Source organism: Pipistrellus hanaki (genome assembly GCF_964339955.1).
Source record: "Pipistrellus hanaki genome assembly, chromosome: 4".
Lineage (NCBI taxonomy): Eukaryota > Metazoa > Chordata > Mammalia > Chiroptera > Vespertilionidae > Pipistrellus > Pipistrellus hanaki.
The window spans coordinates 98,879,875-98,900,059 of NC_140506.1; the positions used below are offsets into that span (position 1 = coordinate 98,879,875).

At 57.3% G+C, this 20,185-nt stretch overlaps 1 protein-coding gene across 3 annotated transcripts in view; it reads right to left on the reverse strand.

Annotated features, from left to right (window-relative positions):
* Nucleotides 1-2,200: 2,200 nt before the first annotated feature.
* PRKCB (protein kinase C beta) overlaps nt 2,201-20,185 on the reverse strand; it is a 266,693-nt gene continuing 248,708 nt past the window's right edge. Inside the window, exons 16-18 of one of the 3 annotated variants that reach the window (XR_014794935.1) lie at nt 19,322-19,462; nt 6,095-8,303; nt 2,696-2,837 (exon numbers count right to left, since the gene is read on the reverse strand). Coding sequence is in view for 2 of the 3 variants with exons in the window: in XM_084882729.1 (XP_084738855.1) it covers nt 8,145-8,303; nt 19,322-19,462 (300 nt within the window). In the remaining variant the exon portion in view is untranslated. Of the gene's footprint in view, nt 2,838-5,102; nt 8,304-19,321; nt 19,463-20,185 lie in introns of those variants that run through there. The other 2 variants (XM_084882730.1, XM_084882729.1) reach the window with 2 other exon arrangements.

Consider the following 20,185-nt stretch of genomic DNA (forward strand, 5'->3'; position numbering starts at 1 on the left):
TATTTTGAGTCCTGAAGGCAAAGGACTATGAATCATCAGTTCACATTTAAGCCCCTGCCCTTGGTGGTAGCTTGGCAACGAAACAATGGCCACCTCTGTGGACTGATGAGTCAGTCCTTTACCCCATTCTCAGTATTGAGTACCTTTAGGGCAGAGCCCACCATTTAGGGAGAGCCACCATGTGGCTTGCTTCCTGAGCACACACCCACCTCGTTCCAAGAACAGTTTCCAGTTGTCGTTCAGAGAGCTGTCCCCGCCCACTTCCATCCCTGTGGTTTGGGTGGCACTCACCCAGTTCCAGATGCCCTTCCAGGTGCGTGGAAGGCAGTCACTAAGACGACACCCAGAGTCCCACCACAAATGCTCCCCTGTATAGTCCCCTCCCCTTCAGTGAGGGCGGGGGTTCTTGACTTGCTTCTAAAGAACAGAAAACGGCAATATGATGGGGCTCCTTCTGAGATGAATGGCTTCTGGCTTAGGCGCTCTCACTTGCATCATTCAGACTCGGAAGCCAGTGGCCATGGCCAGAGGCACCCATGGGGATGCTCTCTTTTGGGGAACTGAGGCTGCCAAAGACCATATAAGTGAGCAGGAACATACATCCCATCTCCCCCCAGCTGACCCTTCATGTGTGACTGCAACCCTGGCTGACAGCCTGACTGCACCCCCAGGACAGGCATTGCACCAGCTAAGCCGCACTGTTTCCTGCCCACAGACCCTGAGAGGTAATACATACTTGTTTCAAAATTTTGGAATAATTTGTTACACAGCAATATATACAACTTGGGTCTGGCCAATCAACCCCCACCCCCCCGCCCCACCCTGAGCCAATCAGAGTCAAGTGCAGAGCTTTATAGGAGTCGTCCCAGGAGGCAGAGGGGCTGGGAATCCTGCAGTCTTCTTGTCCCAGTGAATGGACAGTCCTATACTATCTTGTCACTTTCCCCCAGCACCCAGAACTAGGCCGGGCTCAGAGCAAGTGCTCAATATTTGTGAAATGAAAGACAGGTTTATATGCAGCAAAGGGAGAAAATGTGAGGGGCCGGCATGAAATGGGGGGGAGTCAGAAGTAGCATGGCTACTTTTTCTATAATATTATCTTAAGTGGAACATGCCATCCAACACCGATAGAAAGCCATGTGCTTTTGTTTCCTAAATGTGATGCACAGAACACAGTTTCTTCTGTAAGTTGGCTTTGCTCGATTTTAATTGGCAGAGTTTCTACAATTCCGAGGATCAACAGATCTGCCGTCTCCCCAGTGCTCCACTGCCAGCGTCTTCTGAGGAGATGAATACACTCTGTGGAGTCACAACGTCCGTGGTGGGTCAGGTTTGTCCTTTTCTGCTACCTGTGCTGCGGGCTGGATTGCTGGTCTTTCGGAAAGAAGCCTAAGCATGACTTCATTCAGGGAAGGTGGCAGGTGACACCACGATGCAGCGGTGTGCTCGCTGCTGCCAGGGAGATGGGCTCCTTACCATGCCAACAGCATCCGGAAGAGCCGCCTCCTCCCTGACCTCCCTGGACAGGAGGAAAGGACATGTGCCCCACAGTGGTTTTTGTTGTTGTTTGTTTTCTGAAGATGCTAAGTTAGGAGGAAGCAGTGAAAGGTAAGTAATTTTACAATGACATCCTCGAAGACCACAGAAAAGTGGTGTCACTATGTCGCCAGCAGCCTCCTTGCTGACTTTGTCATGGCTAGAATGACATTTTCATTGTCTACTTCATGCTTGAGGATTTAATACATACAAACCGCATTGACTGGGTGACTGAGCAGAGACTGTGATTATGGGCACAGAAAAAAAAATGAGGTCACGAAGCTTGTGACTTTCAAATGTCTCACCCTCAGACGGTTACAGCAGCCAGGTAGGTAGGTAAAAAGTATAGGCAATAGGGCATGGTGGAGACTGTGGTAAACTGAGTGCACACATTGTTCTTAAAGGAGACATTTCTGTCAAATTAATTCCACATGGGAACCAAGGCCCAGTACTGCCAGTCTTCTGATTTTTTTCAAGTGACTCTGAAAGCCCAGAAATTTAAATAAAATATCGCATTAAAAAAAAATGTTGACAATGACAACAATTAAATAAAATGTTGTGTATGTGGAACAAAGCTCATGTTCTGGCTGCGTTAGACTATGGTTCTCCAGTTTGCAACCTCTGTACTGGAGTCTATTTCAAAGCAGACATGGTAACAAGAGAGTTTGCATCTATTAACTCAGTTTAATCATGTCAATTCTTAAACAAAAATTTCCTCCAAGAGACAACAGTTCACAGTAACTGCGAAGCTTACTCACAATTTTTAAAAACACCAGTCATGCTTAGCATTCAAAGAAGATACTGCAGAATAGCTGTAAAAACTCCCACTAGGAACACCAGCCTCTGATTTTAAAAATTACAAATACTGAAGCATTTTGGTATCAGACAGTAGTTTTGACAATGTCTGTTCATTTGATGAGTTTCGGGAAGTTTGGAAAACTGTTCCTCTCTACTTGGATAAAGCACTTATTCTAAACTAAACATTTTTCAAATGTAGAAAACAAACTAGCAAGCTACACATACAAAGAGAAGCCCCCGGCCAGCTCCACACAGGACACCGGCAGGAGCACCACGGTCTGGAAGACGAATCAATGCAAACACTCGGCCTGGAGTCCGGCCGCCACGCTCAGCAAGGAGCGGGCGCTCACCTACACGTTAATGACAAACTCTGGGTTAGTATAGGAGAAGCCGGCAAACTCATTTTGGTCCAAGTTCATGATGAAGAGTTTGTCCGTGGGCGTGAGTTCCACAGGCTGTCTGGTGAACTCTTTGTCGAAGTTGGAGGTGTCTCGCTTGTCTCTCTGCCAAATGGAAAGCAGACACGTTAACACAGCACAGAGGGCAACGTGACCGAGATGGCCAGCCACCGGGAGCTGACGACCTCTGGGGCCGGTGGGGTGCCCCGCAGAGAGCACGGGCGACCGCCCAGCTTGCTGTCGCGGCCTGTGCTGGCTTTGGAGAGAAAGCATGCAGCGTTTCTAAGGGAATGAGACACTGGATTTCTTTGAGGCCTGTCATAGAGCAGGGTGTGCTCTGTTTGGGGCTATGAGCTGAATTGAGTTGGGAACTGCTTCTCGCCATGTGTGACGTCATAGAGTCAGTCATTGGGTGGAGTGTCCCATAGCACACCACCCCATGTGACCCCTGTGGCCAGGATGACCTTCCTGTAGGAAGGAGGACCGCTGCACAAGCAAGCAGCTCCCCACAGCAGAGCGCCATGGGAAAGGGGGCCACTGCTTCAGAAAGGAAGGAGCGCCCCCACCCACACTCCCTGTGGCAGCCCAGGTGAGGCCGAGAGGGTAGCAGCCCACCACCCCACCACAGGGGCGGGCCTGCAACCAGAGGGCTCTCCCAGGGTGCTATAGCTGTATCTAGTGACAAACTATAAGAAACAAAACCCAAAGCTTAACGTCAGGTCTGCAGGGCAGCCTTAAAACAAGCAAAAGTCTCTTCTTCGAGTGAATCTGGCATTGCTTGGGATGGGGAGCAGGCAGGAACCCCGGTTCGGGGCAGGTTTCGCCAGGGAGGAGTGCAGGCTGACTCCCACATCTGAGACAGGCTCAGGCCTTTGTCAGCCCGCCCTCTCTTCCTGTCCTCACTACCCACGGGCAGAGGGAGCTGGAGTCTCCCCCTCACGCTGTGACCTGTGAGAAAACCAAGGCACGGGAAGGTGCGGTGACTTGCCCAAGACCACCCAGCGGGTGAGTGACGTTGCTGACCACACTGCTCCGTCAGGCCTCGTCTCAGCCCCTCTGACTAGGGAGCGAGCCTGAGAGCTGGTTCGTCACAGGACCACCAGGATGCCACGTGGCGGAAGCTCCATGGCAGAGGAGAGGGTCAGTGAAGATGACTGACTTGCTAACGTTGACCAATCACCATCCAGGTTTTAGGTGCAGCCTCCAATGGGCACCGACTGATAAGGATCTCTCATTCCTGGGCTCATGCCCCTTTGCAAAAGGCCCGTTCACCAACATTCCCCTTTATGCCACTCCCCTAAGATGGGAAAAGCATCCCCACAGAGGTCTCATCTCCTCTGGCCATGTGTGTGGCCGTAGGAGTGAGCAGGAAATCAGGGTACACTTCAATGCATGCAGCACGAGTGCAACAGTTGGAGGATGCCCATGGAGCTGTTCTCTGGATGGGCATCTCCTGCCACGCTCTACCCTCTGTTCTGGCCCCTCCTGCCTGTGTCCCGCCTGCCTGTCCAGGGCTCTGCCTGTGTCATGCCTGTGTTCAGAGAGAAGCTCGAGTGTACTTCTTCCTTCACTCCTGCTGTGCACCCCCCTCTGGGCCCCCCCCCCACACACACACACACTGGGCGCCCTGATGATCTGCATGGCACTTGCTGCAATCGGAAACGGACTTCTGTGGCCTCTCTCCAGGAGGGTGGGGCCTTGGCTTGTTTCTCACCATTGTGCTCCCAGGGCCACCAATGGGCTCGGCACACAGCAGGCTGTCCACACTCTTTGTGGGATGCATGCATCCACGAGTGAAGGCCCCATTAAGGATGAGCCTCTTCACTTTTCCCTCCTTACAGTTGCTCCCCAGCTAGAGCCTTCCCTCTACAGCGAAACAATGGGATTGGGGCCATTGAGCCATTGGTGTCTCACTGTCCATTTGGAGACCCGGGTGAACCCCTTCAGGCCTGGGTCCCATGGGTATATGGGGTAAGGCTGGGGCTAGAGGGCAGGCAGCTGCCTCCTTGCAGGGCTGTTCTGGTAACGCTGACCCCATACTCCCTTCCCTGCCTCGGCTTCCATAGAGGGTCCTTTCCCACCAGCCCAATTTTGAAAGCCCTTCCTCCTTGAGCTGGTGACTCGTGCTGCTCCAAACAGCCACGTGGCCCGAACAGGGCTTCCACTTCGGACTTCATCCCAAAGGCCGGGCTCCACAGTGACCCTGGGTTTCAGCCTAGAAGCTGGGAGAGTGTCCTCTCTGTTGGGACAACTCCCGAGTGGACAGGCTCGAAGCCCCATGAGAATCTCACTCACTGAGGAGGCTGTGAATCCCACTGGCCTGCCGTAAAGTCCCGAGTCACGTGATCACAGGCCTCTTTCTTAGAAGAGGGTCTTGGATCCCAGTGGACAGCTAGCTATGGCTGACCTGTTTCAGTTTCTTTGGATTTCCTGGCTGTTTTTCATTCTCCCTACTGTTAGTTTTTTTGGGAAATCTCGGGCTGTGTCAGAGGTACCAGGCCTGCGCAGCGGGGCCGTGTACTGTGGGACGGCGTCCCCTGAGGGCCGGGAAGGGACTCTGAGTGAGACTTGGGGCTCAGGGCCTCAGAACTGAGTACAGATCCAGGCCCTCGCTCCACATGGTGTCTGTCTGCTCAAGTCCCGCGACCCACATCTGTTTGAGCACAGGCACAGTGCTGCTGGCTTCTAGAAGGAAACCCGCCCAGCCGCCCTGCCTCCCTTCCCGCCCGCACTCTTGAGGACTGGCCCAGAAACCCGCTCCCGGGGGCGCAGCTGCACCTCTCCTTCCGCTCCAACCGCGTCCTACAGAAAAGGCCCGACCAAAGCCTCTTGAGGACTCGGTCTTTCTTCCCAGAACTTCCCCGACCAACCCAGAGACTGCTACCCTCTGCTCTCAGCGTGCTTTCCATGGCTGCGTCAAGACTGCCCTCTGGACGGCACCCTATGCTTCCCCACGGTGCTCATGCCACCCAGCGTAAGCCTTGTGCTCAATGAACGATGCTGGTGACTGCACGGAGGGCGGAATACACGCACAACAGGAAAAATGAAAGAATGGCTTTCTTCCCGGATGAATGTGCAACGTGTCCCCGGAGACGCCGTGCATGGCAGGCTGGCCACCCGGTCTCCGGTGCACGGAAGTGCTGATGGGAGAGGGAACCGCGGGCTCTGACTCAGGACTCGGCTCCCACAGGCTCCTGCCGGCCTTGGCCAGGCCTAGGGCAACGGAAGCTTGGGCATGCGGTCATATATCTGCAAGCTATCAAGCTTCTGGAAAATAATGGCAGCAATTTGGGAAACGTTGAGCACAGTGTACATATACAGTCTATTCTTCCTATCTATCTATCATCTACCCACCCACCCACCCGCTACAGTAGTCTCTGAAGTGTCTTGGGTCATTTGTCAGCCACGCCGTGTTTCTCATGGTGTTTTCCTTCCTGAGAGCATATCCAGGAAAGGACAGGTCGGACCTCAGCTGACCTGCCTGCTGGTGGGCGCTGCTCCGATGCCAGTTACAGAGCAGAACGCGTCTGGTGCCGAGTGCCAGGAGCCGGTGTGCGTCCCAGTTGGCTGACCTTGGGCAAGTCACGTCCTCCCTGCAGATGGTTTCCCCAGCGGCTACGTGAGGGGTTCTGCCCCAATTTCCCTCCCCTCGCCTCCCAAAGATCCCTCTGAAACTCAAGTTTGCTTTCCCCGAGGTCTAGATTGCTACCGCAGGCAGCCGCCGGGCGGCCCACAGCCGGCTGCGAGCAGCAGCGAGAGGCAGAGGGATGAGGGGCAGGTTTTCCTAAAGATGAGAAGTCTTCGAGGATTTTGCCAAGTTCCCTGGACGGTCTCTCAGAAGCCCTGGAGCTTCCGGAATCACCCAACTGGGGATGAGAATCTCTTTGGGCCTGAGAACAGTGGAGGCAGGGGGTGGGAACCACTGCTGTCCTCATCGGTTAGACAGAAATGGGGTTTCTCCTGCCACGGGCTTTCCTCGGGCTTCCGGGGCCTCACAAGGCTGCTGGCTACAGAGGACCTTTAGTCCGAGCTGGGAGGAGCAGCGATTTTGGTGAGAAAGTAAAGAGTGTGGGCCATGCTCCTCGCTGGCCCCTGATGTGGGCTGTGTGCTCTGATATCATTCGAGGGCCCTGGTCAGCTCTCCCCACCCCACCACAGGCACCAGGGGCCTGGCCGGCCACAGCCTGGGCCTCTGCCTGGCTGAGCGCGGGCCTGAGGTTAAGCTCTGGGTTCAGCTCCTCCGTCCCGAAGCCTCGGAGGCCCACTCTGCAGTCTGGGTCCACATTTTTCAAGGCCGTTCTCCGTGAAACAGCACTCGGCTCCTGTTTTTACTATCGCATCTCAATGCTAGGAAAGGAAAATGGCACATGACACATCCAGATACAAATGGACATTCCACAGACATCTTGTGAAACCACCTCGGGAAATGGCGTCTCTCTCCAGGCACTTAGCCAGCTACCCAGCCCCGTCCGCGGCCCAGGCGCCTGCGGGCCTGGAGCAGCCTCCTCTGTAGATCCAGGCTGGCCACGTGGTCAGGAACGTTTGGACACATTTTTCGAACCATGTAGTAACAAAATGAGTTGGTTTTTTGTTTGTTTGTTTGTTTTGCATTTGAACAACAACAGAAATAAAGCCCCAAAGCAAATAAAGTTTGAAATGTGATGTGAATCCCGGTCCTGGGACCGTGCGAGAGTGACCATGTCTCTCAGGAAACGGCAAATGCCTTTTCCGAGCAGTTTGGGGGTGAGGTGAGCAGGGGCGCATCGGGCCAGAGGTGACAGCACTGAGGTAGCACCCAAGCTGGTTGCCTTTTGACCCCTTGAGGTGCTTTTAGGCAGAAACTTTGTAAAGGCAGTTTTACAAAGGACTTAGAAGGACTTAGACAATCTTCTTTACTTTGAGTTTAAAAAAAATTTATTTGTAGCATGTTCTTTTCAGAGCACGTGGTGCCTCCGAGGCAGAAAGAACAGAGAAATTGCCTCTGAGGCCAAGCAACCAGATCCTTGGACACCAGCCAGGCTCCAGTGCGAAGCGGGGGGCCGCGGCCATCCACGCCCTGGGCGGAAGAATCGAGACGGGGTGGTGGAGGGGCAGACGGTGTAAAAGTGGCCATGCAGGAGAAAGGAGAAGAAAGCAGGCATTTCTGTCCCCACTGGGTCTGCCTGGCCAGCATGCAGGAGGACCGCGGGGAGAGGACTTGGCAATGAGCTAATTATGCAGCCTTTTGGACAGGCATCTGCATAATCCCGCCTCTTAGAGACGCTGCAAACCGCTGAGGACATTTGGGTTCCAGGACATGGTCAGTCTCATCAGCAAATAAACATGGATGCGACGTGGCAATGAAAAGTATGTCACCATGATGGCCGTCGAGCTCGAACGACAGAAACGAAGGACGGAGGTCTACACATCTACTTAGCTCTTGACTTCAGCTTTTAAAAATTCAGAGTTAACAAAGGAAAATCCTTCGAATTCTGACTGGTCAATATTCCTGATGACTTCCTGGTCGGGAGGTGTGAGGACGGGTGGATGGCGGGTGAAAAATCGGTCGAAGTTCTCAGCATTGCGCCCGCACTATGAGGGGAAGAAAAGAACTTGTGGTGGGTGAAACAACACAAAGCAGGAAAACAAAACCGGATGTGGGTCTCTCCGTCCCTTCCCGTCACCACCTCACAGAGGCCGTCTCAATGACCAGAAACGAGAGCAACAGAAAATGCAGAAATCTCATGACCTTCAGGAATGCCCTTGGGCTCCTGACCTTCAGTTTCTGTAGCTGGTGAGCTGCCGCGGAGTCCTCCGGGCAGTCAGGAGCTTGTGGCAGAAGCGTGAGATGGCGGGGCTGCAGGCATGAGCCATGTTTCTCACCACAACCCCCCCTCCCCCCAGCCAGCCAGGCTCATCTATGGAAAGAGATGAATTAAGGCACCGGAGATGTTTCATGTGGCAAAGGCTGCAAATGGCCGGCTCATATGTCACCGGGAGATGTCGGTAATTCGCAGCAGGTCCCTCAGAGTGCGGTCCGAAGGCTCTCAATCAGGGACAACGGACATCCCCTAGCCCAGCAGGTACCGGAGTTTACCAGCTCCAGCCAACAGAGACCAATCCCACCCCTGGGTGTGGTGCCTACAGCCTTGCCCCCACGGGGCCCTGGTCCGGTGCCAGGAGTAGTAGCCATCTCTCTCCGTCGGAAGGGAGGGTGTGTGTGTGGGGGGGGGGAGGGGGGATACAAACCAGAGCTTGGTGAGACTCTAGAGCACATGTGTCAAACACAAGGCCCGCGGGCCAAATCCAGCCCGCCAGGCCTTGCAATGTGGCCCGCACCGCGCTGTCATCACTGCACTCCGCTGTCAGTTTATGACATTGTCAGTTTATGACTGTTCAGTAAACCATTCGGCCCGCGATTTAGGATGGATTTTAGATTTTGGCCCCTTCTCTAATTGAGTTCGACACCCCTACTCTAGAGAGAAAACCATCGCCTTTTCTCACCCACCCCGCGGTCCTTCTATGTGCAAAGGTCCCGGTCCGAGGCAGTTATAGCACGTGTGTGTGCATGTGGTATAACACATGCTAGTCCCCCCCCAATGAGAAGGGAGAAGTCACTAAATCTGATGTTTGTTCAGCAGTCAAGCCCATTTGCACGCTGGCTCAAGTCATGTAGCCCCAACCTGGGAACACAGCGGTGGCAGTTGAATTATGACAGCTAACATCCGCTATGCCTGCACTCTGTGCCAGACCTAGAACCCTCTTTACATGCAGGATCTTATTAACCTCCCAGTGACGCTACGAGGCGGGTTGGGTGTCCTGCTTTGGGCCAGAGGAGCCATGGAGGCCAGGCACACCGCGGTGCGGAGCAGAGCTGCCATGGGCCTGGTCTGCCTGCCTCAGAGCCCACCTTCGGCTCCATTTTACAGGAACGGCTGACAGGCTGGCACGTTGCCGAGTGGTGGGGTGGGGAGGAGGGAGGAGAAGTCAAACCAGGTCTCTGGTTTGAATGAGAGAGGACGGGAGGGGCAGAAGGAGGACATTTCTGTTGGGGACGCGGTGCCTCGGTGGGCAGGGAGGCTCTGGGAGATGAGGGGTGGAGGTACAGGTGCTGGGGGCAGGAGGGAGGTCCTGGAGAGAAGTTTTCAGAGAGAGAAAAGGGAGGGTGCGGAGGAAGAAACAGGAGCAGTCTCCAGGCCGGGCCCTGGCACTGCGGGTGCTGTGCTCACACTGCCTTTCGCACACATCGCCGCCGCCCAGGTTAGGTACCTGGTTCGCACGGATCCCTGAGAAAACTGCCCCTAACGCAGGGAGGTGGAGCGGAACCAGGAGGGAGAACACCAGGCAGGCTGGGGGACGAGAGGAAGGACAACAAAGGGCATTGCTGTGGCAGAAACACCTCCGAGAGGCCAAGCAGGGAGTCCCTGACTGGCGCCTGCATCTGGCGGCTGGAGGCGGGGCCCGCAGCTGCCCACCTCCCGGAAAAGGAGGGAGCTGAGCAGGACAGAGGGCAAGCTCCTGTCAAGCGCTCCAGTCAGAGCAGAGGTACCTGTGCGTGTGCAGGGACTGAGCTCGGCAAGGCTCCGTGGGGTTTGGGAAGGAGGCGGCCATGCAGACATGGGTGCGAATCCAGGTACCAGCCACTAGCTGTGCAACTCCAGGCGTGTTCTTTAAAGGGAACCAGCCCACCTCATTCCGCTCACAGGGTGTGAGCGCGGCGACGGGAGACAATGCGCGTGCCCCCCGCGCCGTAAGCGCTGTGAGCTCTCGTCTTCTGTCCCCACTGCAGCCCCTCCGGGGAGACACGCGCTGCACGGGCGCCTCCGGGACGGAGGTTGTGAGGACGGAGGGAAAGGTCGTCACCCCGCCTGAGAGGGTGTTATCCCGAGCTCACTGTCCCGCTCTCCGTATCGTGGCTTCAGTCCTCAGAAAGTGAGAAGTGACCCCGCCGCCCCCACCATAGCAGGAGATCTAAGGGATGGTGCGCTGGCCGGTGGGGGAAACGCCAACACAGAGATGGGCCCTCGGGGTCAGAGCAGCGTGGGCAGGACTCCTGTCCAGATTCTCTCTTTTTCCATTTTCTCAGCCAAGAAATATTTACTGAGCATCTACTATGTACTGATCATAAACTATACAAAATCCCTACCTTGTGGGCCTTATATTCTACTACAGGGGAGGAGGGGGAGGGAGGAAGGCAACCAATAGATGTAGATGATTGTAAATAAGTGCTTTAATGCTAGAAAGAGGTAAGTGATACTAAAAAAACTAAAGCCAGATCCGAGATGAAGAGGGAAGACAATGCCATTTCGACAAGGCGGTCAGCCCTGAGGACCTGAGCTGAGCACGGGCATCAGTGACTGGAGGGAGGGTTCCCTGGACGTGGGGAGGAAAAGCATTCCAGACAGAAGGAACTGCAGGTGCAAAGGCCCGGAGGCAGGCGTTCCCACGGCAGAGCCACCACACAGCAGGGAGGCCAGCGGGCCAGGCCAGGGCCCAGGGAGGGCTCGGAGAGGGCTCCAGGAGCCAGGCCCCGGACCTCGCTGGCCACGAGGACAGAGGGTTTCACGCCCTGGAGGCCCCTGAGCGCTGCCTGCGGGGAGGGTGGGGGGACAGTGAGGCCGTGAGGAGCTGCTGCAGCGATGCGGACAGGAGACGCGGCAGCTGAGGCGGGTGGTCGTGGGGCGCCAGGAGGTGCATGAGGTTTGGGGACCTGCTCTGAACTTGGAGTTCACAATGTCTGCTGATGGGTTGGATGTGGGTGAGAGGGAGAGAGGACTGGTCAGTGACCCCAAGACTCTTTGTCAGAGCTCCTCAGTGAGTGGGGCACACGAGGGGCAGAGCATAGCTGGGGGGAGAGCGAGCTTGAGTTGCATTAAGGTGAAGTCTGAGTCCCGTGGAGATGTGACAGCGAGCGGAGACCCCGCTGCTGTCGGGGCTACAGGGAGCAGGAACGGGACTGATGGCAGAGGCGCGGAGGCAGGAACGGTGGCATTGTCCCAGGAGAGAGGTGGTGGCGAGAGTGGTGGGGAGGGAGGGGCAGAGGGGATGAGGTGCCCACAGGGATCAGGGGCAGAGATGGCAAGTTAAAAGGCAGACAGACCTGCAGTGTTTCTCTTGGCCTGGGCGTGGGGACCCACACCAGCCTAGGAAGCATGTTCACTGAGACACAGAGTCTTCAGGGGCCATTTTTCTTTAAAAACCATCCATTTCCCATCGAAAGCAGAAGGCTGCTGCTTTGCTGGGTCCCTCAGAGGGTGTTATGGGAAACAGGAAACAGCTCCTGGCAGCTGGACGGCCGCCTCGCCATCGCCGCCCGCGGCCTCCGAGGGCAATGGCATCCTTTCAGGGAGGCAGCAGGGAAGAGGCAAGGACCGGGCAGGCCGGGGCACCATACAGGGTGCGTGATGTCCCTGCTGACACACAGCTCAGGGCTGGCAGGTCACAGCCCCCGGTGCTGCTGTGGTTTGAAATGGAGCTGTCACTGCCTGTTAGCCTCAGCAGCTCCTAAGGAGACCGCGCCCTCCGGAGGCACAGCTGGTCGGTCGCTCTGCCTGCTGGGTCCAAGCACAAGGGCAGAGTGGACACACCTGCTTCCTGCTCCTGGCAGGTACTCCATCCCTGCTTCGCTCCCCAAGAAACCCCAGATGCAGCCCCGGGGGCTCCTGAGCAGCGATGGGGCCAGAGCGGGTTACGTAAACAGATGGCGCTCCTCGGGGGGAGAGGACGCGAGGTTGCGACTTGTTCGATCGTGCCGCCCTGAGTTTGAGAACCTAGACAGCTTGAAACATTTGTCTGTGAGCTGCTCCACGTGACCATTTTTCTTCTTCTCCGATTCTCTCTAATTTCTGTTTCATTGTGTTAATAACAGCTCTGCGTCTAGCTGTCAAATGAGGAGTTGGCAAAGGCCCAGCAGCCGCGGGATCTTTCAGACTCCAGCCTGGATATGTCACCGCTTCCATCAGCGGGAACTGCCGCTGCCCGAGGCCCACACTCCTGAGGGGGGCGGCCGGGATGCTCAGGACCTAGCCTGGCCATCCGTGTGTGTGTGTGTGTGTGTGTGTGTGTGTGTGTGTGTGTGTGTCCCGCACACCCTCCTCAGCTGTAAGGAACTGCCAGCGCCAGGAGCCCTCCCTCACACACCCTCTCCCTCCAAGCCTTTGCCGGGCTGTCTCCTCCCAGGAGCAGGCCCTCCGACCCCAGCTGCCTCCTAGGCAACCTAGCTGCCTCCAGCAGGGGGCGCTTCCTCCAGGAGGCCTTTCCTGGACCCTCCTGGACTCCTGGGCTTACCCATCAAAGGACGCCTCACCAAGTAACTGTTAGAAAGGGGAGAAGATTGGAAATCAACTATCGACTGATAGGGAATAAGCTTAAATAGATAATGACATGTCTATTTGATGCATGACCATGCAAAACCCTTTTAAACATTAGAAGAAGATAGAAGAATATTAAATGGAATCGCTCCATATAACTAACTACTCACAGTGCATACAATGTGTTCCCTTTCTGTAAATTATGTACACAAACGTGTGTGTGACTGGGAGACTTCCAGATTGGTTCATTTTCTCCTTCATCTTTTACTAGAGGCCCAGTGCACGAAATTCATGCACAGGTAGGGTCTCTAGTGGCTGCTGGCTGCTGACAGCTCTGTGCTCTAGTGAAGTGGAATCATTTCACAGAGCCTGGCTGACCCACGTTATTGTTTTTGCAGTAAGTAGAGTTATTAATAACATGAACGGAGCACCCGTTTTCTTGCCTGGTTCTGCTGTTCCCTGTGTAAGTCCCGGCCCTGTGCTGAGTGCTCCCAGTCACTCTTACCGCCTTTCCTTCCTCCCCCCCTCCAGGGGCAGGTGCCTCACCGCCCGCGAGGGCACGCACTTGGGAGGGCGACTCCTGGGAAGAGTGGCCCCCACCTCTCGGGCAGCTTTCAGCTCCCGCCGCCTCGGTGTTCCAGTGTTTGTCCAGACTCCCCTCAGAGTCCCATGCTCCCCCAGCACGTGACCGTCCAGCTACTGTCCAATTCAGGCTGATGGCTTCTGTGCCAGGGGACAGTTCAAGGTCATGCACCTGACAAGTGATGGGAGCTTACTGGCCTGGAAACCTGCCCATCAAACCATCCCGGGAGCCTGGCGTGCGGCTTTCCCATCGGGCTCCGTGGGCGAGTGGGCGGGAGAGACAGCAGCGACTCCAGGCTTTCTGTCCGGAACGACTCTGGCTACTTGTTAGTCACTGAAGCACCAGCCGGTACTCGGAATCCGCTCTCTGCACACACACACACACACACACACACACCGCGCCTGGCCGGGGTGCCGCATTCCGGAGGCCACACGCCTGGCTCCACCCGCAGTCATGCATCCTGGCTGCCAGCCTCAGAGTCAAAGCTGCAAGGAGCAAGTCGATTTGCATCTTGTAAAGGCCCTCCGGTGAATTACAAAAGGTGTGACTGTGCCACTTACCCGTGGCAATATTTTAAAATAGATGCGAAATCATTTGAATTGAAGGAACACTTGGTCTTTTCCTCTGCGCGGCGGGCGCCATTGGATGGAGACCCGCTCTCCTGGCGGCGGACCCCAGGAGTTCCCGGCGCTGCCGATGTGCCAAGCGGCAGTGCTGCCTTCCTAGCTCCACGCCCCCCATCCCCCACCTCCCACCCCCCACCCCCGGTGTGCAGAGCCCACCCCGCCTCCTGAGTGGCTGCGGGAAGGAACCGGGAGCACTCGGAGCACTGGGAGCACTGGGAGCCCTGGGAGCAGTGCCTGGCGCAGCGGGAATGCGTTCTGTGTGACAGCGGAGGTGCCGAGAGAATTCCTTTAATCCCAGTTCCTGAGAGGTGCTGCACTTCTGAGCGTGTAGGGAGCGGGCAGATTCTGGTCCTAAATCACTCATCCCGTCAGCTGGTCAGCCTGCGGAGCCAGGCTGGACCGCGGAATCCCGTGCTAATCAGACCCAGGGACCAGGGACCGTGAGTGCAGTTCACGAGGCTCCGCTAGGCCACGTCCTGGCCCCTGCGGCACCGGCCTGGGCAGCGACAGAGAGCAGGGGCACAGCCTGTCCACGACTGCGCCCTGCGGTCCCCCACAGCACTCCCCCGTGCACTCCGCCACCCCCACATGCCAGCACCCACACTCAGCCTGGATGAATGGGGCAGAGGCTGTCCTGCAGCCATGTAACGCGGGACACCCTGCTGAGCGGGAGAAAACACAGCATTACTACCAACCCCTCTGCCACCCCTCCAATTCCCCAGCCCCCCTCCAGCCTCTTCCCCCCTCCAGCCCCCTCCCCCTTCAGCCCCCTCCCCCCTCCAGCCCCTCAGCCCCCTCCAGCCCCCATCCAGCCCCCCAGCCCCCTCCGGCTCCCCTCCAGCCCCCTCTAGTCCCCCTCCAGCCCCCAGCCCCCCTCCAGCCCCCCTCCAACCCCTACCTCCCCTCTCCCCTCCCCCCTCAAGCCCCCCTCCAGCTTCCTCCCTCCTCCAGCACCCTACCTCCTCAAGCCCCCCTCCAGCTCCCTCCCTCCTCCAGCCCCTTCCCCCCCCCCAGTCCCCCTCCAACCCCTCAGCAGAGTGACTGCAGTGTCGCCTCCCAGAGCCAAGCGCTCACTCGGTTACACTCCAAGCACCTGTAAGCCTCAGCCTCATGCTAAGCACTGCCGTGCGACCGTGAGGACCGTCCCATCCTCTACTCTCATCAGAAAGGCACATGTGACACTGAATCAGCAAACACATGAGTTTGCTGGGACACTGGCACAGGGTCCCCACTCAGGACCACGGGGCCTCCGAGAGGGGGCGCTCTGCTCACTCTCTGAGGGGAAGGGGCGGGCCGGGGGGCACTGGTGGAGGCTGGCACCCGGGACTCGGGTGGACAAAGCCAGAAGGAAAGACAAGCAGGCAAGAAGCTCAGAAACGCGCTTCCCTTGGGAGAGGGCCACGGCTGGACCTCTGAGCCCCCAAAGCCCCCTCTGCTCAGAGCCCGGATGCTGTTCTGGGCGGCGGAGAGCTCGGGAGGGGCTTGAACCCAGAGCCACATCAATGCACATCCCCTTACTCTGCACCCCGATCGACACCGAAGCCAGCGTACTCCGGGCCAAAGGCAGCACGGACAGCCCCGGCCACCAGAGGCGGCCCTGGGAGCACCCTGAGGCCGCCGTAACTCACCCCACGGCCGCACTGTCCACAGCCTCCACCGCGTCCGAATGCACTCCTGCCACTGCCCACCGCTTCCCTCCCCCACTCTTACGGTGGCAAGTCAGGATCAGCCACAGACAGACTGCACACGTCTCAGTCCCCACGAGGCGCACGGCGCTCGCCCTGAGCCCAGGAACGTGTGGGGAGGGGAGATGTGAGATCCCTAAAGGGGGTCCGGGCTAGCACGCAGACATGAAAGGCACGTGCTCAGCTGCGTCAAATGCGTGGGTGTATTCGTGATCATCGTCTCTGATTCAGTCAAGGATCGAGGCCAGTGCCCGCTCCCTCTGAGGGCCGAGGCAGACGTCCCAAAGTGTAGAGCCCCGTCCAGTCCCTGTACGTGACAGTCCCTGCTGGGCCCACGCCAGGGAACGGAAGGCACTGGCCAGCGAAGCCCGCGTCAACGGCGCAGCCGCCGAGGGATCCCGATGACCATCACTGACGACTGCACCCTTTTTCACTCCCCACAGGAACAGGAGCTTTACCCTTTCCCAGCACCTTCTGTGGGCCAGACACTGGGCTGACCTTCTGTAGTCATTATTGCGTAGCGGGAATCGTCAAAATAGTGGGCCAGTGAGAGTGGACTCGGTGGGAATAACCAGAACCAACGGGAACGGACTAAATGTCGGCGACTGAGCAATCACCACCCAGAGGCCGCACACTCATAATCCGCAGCCCCGGGCAGCTTATGGATGTATTCTATTTGGCTAAATTGTGTTTAATTTTTAAAATTTGTTGCTCAGCTGGCATGGCTCGGTGGTTGAGCATCGATGCACCAGGAGGTCACGGTTTGATTCCCGGTTACAGCACATGCCCCAGTTGCGGGCTCGATCCCCAGTGTGGGGTGTGCAGGAGGCAGCTGATCGATGACTCTCTCTCATCATTGATGTTTCTATCTTACTCTCTCCTTTCCTCTCTGAAATCAATAAAATATGTTTTATAAAAACAAAAAATAGAATCTGTTGCAAAGATATATATATATATATATATATAAAAAAGTGAGATTTCACATAAAAAAAGCTGACGAGATGGCCTCCCCGCACAGGAAACCTCAGGCCAGGCACAGGCAGCCGCTGCTGCCAGGCTAACGGGAAAGACTTCAGTAGCTGGTGGTGGCCGCCAGGCCTTCCACTGGCCACGGGGAAGGAACACCGGGAGCCTTTCTGGAAGCTGGCGCTCTGCGGTCGGCCTCGGGCCCCTCCCCTGACCCCGCTCCCATTGCCCGCCTGCCTCGGAGGCGGCTGAGCTGTGACCCAGACGGGGCGGGAAGCAGGTCCTCCTCTGACAGATTCCCTCCGGCCACACTCCTGGCCTCTGCTGGCTCCGGCCTCGGCTCTCCCTCTGCACGGCAGTCACAGCTGAAGGCAGCAGCTTCCAGGGGCCCCGCTCACAGGCCCTGACCTCCCGGTGGTGCTGACCCCGCGCGGCTGGTTGGGAGGCCACAGGGAAAACCACTGCCCTACAACCAAAGCCTGAACCCCATCGATGCTGGGTTCAGAGCCGGGGGAAGAGAGCGACTGCACTCTTCCTCTGGCCCACGGAGGAGGTCCCCGGCCTGAGACGTCACGAACGTCCCCACAAAACTCCAGTGATGTGTGCCCACCTCCAGTTTCCTCAACACCCTTTCTTCTCTTCCAGGCCGCCCTTTGACCTCTTCCCAAATGCTGTGACAACGGCCACGCTGCAGCCTGTGACCTGCAGGCCCCTCTCGGGCCACAAGTGGACACACGGACACTCGGAGGAATCGCATCAGCAGGACACAACGCTGCACCCTCAGAGAGGCTGCGCCGGAGACACTGACACTCATTACCCGCTGCCCTGTGCAGGCGCACACTGAGCGCTTTGTGCACAGACGGCCCTCGCTGTGCTACAGAGGCCGAGGGGCGCTCACCATCCACGCCCACTATCGCTGGAGTCACCAAGAGTGCTGGGCCCGCTGTACCGCGGAGAGCCAGACACTGTCAGGAATACTGAGCTCAGTCCTGTGTGTCTTAGAGGCGTATTGATTACCCAGAGGACAACAGGCACTTGGAGGTGATGTCATATGGGACATGCTTGCAGATACATGTATGTATTAGAGTGTGTGTGTGTGTGTGTGTGTGTGTGTGTGTGTCTTGGGAGGAGGGGGGACTTGCAGGAACATGTATGTGTGAGTGTGTGTGTATGTGTGCGTGTGTGTGTGTGTCTCGGGAGGAGGGGGGCTCAGCCTGAAAACCTCAAGATTCGGGAGCATAAGTCCAGTATCTGCAAGTGTCTGGAGGACGCTCTGCAGAGACAGAGGCCCTGGGTGACGCCGGGACCCAGGGAGGCAGTCCTGGGGGCTGATGGGAGATCCACAGAGAAGTCTGCAGCCATCAGGTCCAGCGGGACCGGCTGCCTGCGGGGCCTGCCTCTGAGCACCAGGTGGTGTCCAGAGGGAAGCGGGACTCACCAGGGCTGCTGTCTCCTAATCACTGGGACGTGAGGACTGGGGCAATGAGAGGTCACTGGGAGACTTTGTCAAACCACCTGCCCTCTGCCCCTGGCACCCTGTGCCTCCGCCAGGCCAGACTGGAGCCTGGCTCTGTGGAGCCGGCTGAGGGGCCTCGCAGCCTCCGCTTCCTCTGCCGTTACATGGAGGAGCAGGTCATTGCGAGGACTTAGATGCTGCATGTGAAGTGCCTACCATGACGCCTGGCACATAGTGAGTGGCCCCAAAAATTAATGAAATGTGCCCCATTCCCATGTCATCATCTTCACACCCGAGTCCCTGGCCCCGTCAGTTTCTATGACAACGTTTACATTCACTCTCGGCCTCAGGCGGCAGTTCTACAGCCCCCGGGAACGCCCGGGTCTCCTCGCCCCTCAGCCTAACAAGGGACACCCCCAGCGGAGCCTCCGATCCGGCTCACCCGGCACTGGCCAGCAGCCGCGGGCCTGTGGGGACGGAGCCCCTGCATGTGCAGGGGAGAGCGGCCTTCATCCTCCTGCCACACAGCTCTGGCGTCTGAGCGGTCCGCCTGTCTCATTCCTCCCCTTTGGGGAGCCCCGTGTTTACTGACAGAGACGGCGCGGGTTTCAGAATAAGTTTACACACTGCGGAGACACACCGTGACCTTTTCCGTGGCAGCATGAAGACAACGCCGGCAAACGGGGGAAGAGCGAGCGGGGAGCTGGGTTCTGGACCGCACCTGCGGGAGGGCTAAGCCTGCTCGCCAAAGCCCGCTCCCGGCACGCTGCCAGAGGGCCGGTCAGCACCGGACGGATGAAACAGCCTCAGTAGCCACCGCTCCCCCCTTTATAGAGGCCAGGCTGCGTGGACGGAGTCCATCTCCTGCCTGAGGCTTCGTACGGAAACGTAGCGGCCCACGGCCCTCTGGGAGCAGGGGCGCACAGGGCGGGGAGAGAGCGTGGGTGTCCCTGCGGCCAGCAGCCAGAGGCATCGGCTACTTACGGCTTTTGGCTTATACGGGGGCTGGATCTCTTTGCGTTCAAGCTTCTCCCAGTCAATGTACCGGAAGAAGGCGTGCTCCTTGATGTCCCGCTCGCCTTCGGGCCCGCAGCCCAGGCGTTTGCCCGGGTGCTTGGTCATCAGCTTCGGGAGAAAGAGGAAGGTGGATTAGTGACCCCAGGGGAGCCGCCTGCGGCACAGAGCACTCCGCTGAGGAGTGAGGGGAGGAAGGACCCACAGAGCCCCAGCCGGCACGAACAGAGTGATATCCACGGACACTGTAACTGGGGAAAAAAGACTTAAAAAAGGAATCACCCCAACTAATTTCTTGTTGCTGTTATTGTTAATCTTCACCAGGATATTTTTTCCATTGATTTTTTTAGAGAGAGTGAAAGGAGAGGGGGTGAGAAAGAGGGAGAGGGAGAGAAAGAGAGAGAGAAACATTCATGTGAGAGAGACACATGGACTGGTTGCCTCCGCACGCGCCCGGCCAGGGTGGGGATGGAGGTACGTGCCCTTGGTGGGCTGACGCTCTAACCACTGAGAACACCACCCAGGGCCCAACTCTAATTTTTATTGTTGGCTTTTCATCCCAGCAAAACTTCTCTGGCCCAGGGCTTTATGCCAGGAGGCCCGACAATAGTGCCTGGGGCTGCTTGTCCGGAGCGAGACCCCTGTGGTGAACCGAGGCCCGGGTTCAGGCTAGAAAGGTCACCAGGATGAACGTGGGTTCCAGAATCAGATCTACGCAATCACCGCTGCAGTGATGAGAGCAGTTCCGTTCTCTTCCCCTCCCCGCCCACCACGAGGAGGCCACACGCAGACAGCGCTGTGTTTCTCAGTGAGCCTCGTGAAAGCGGCACAGCA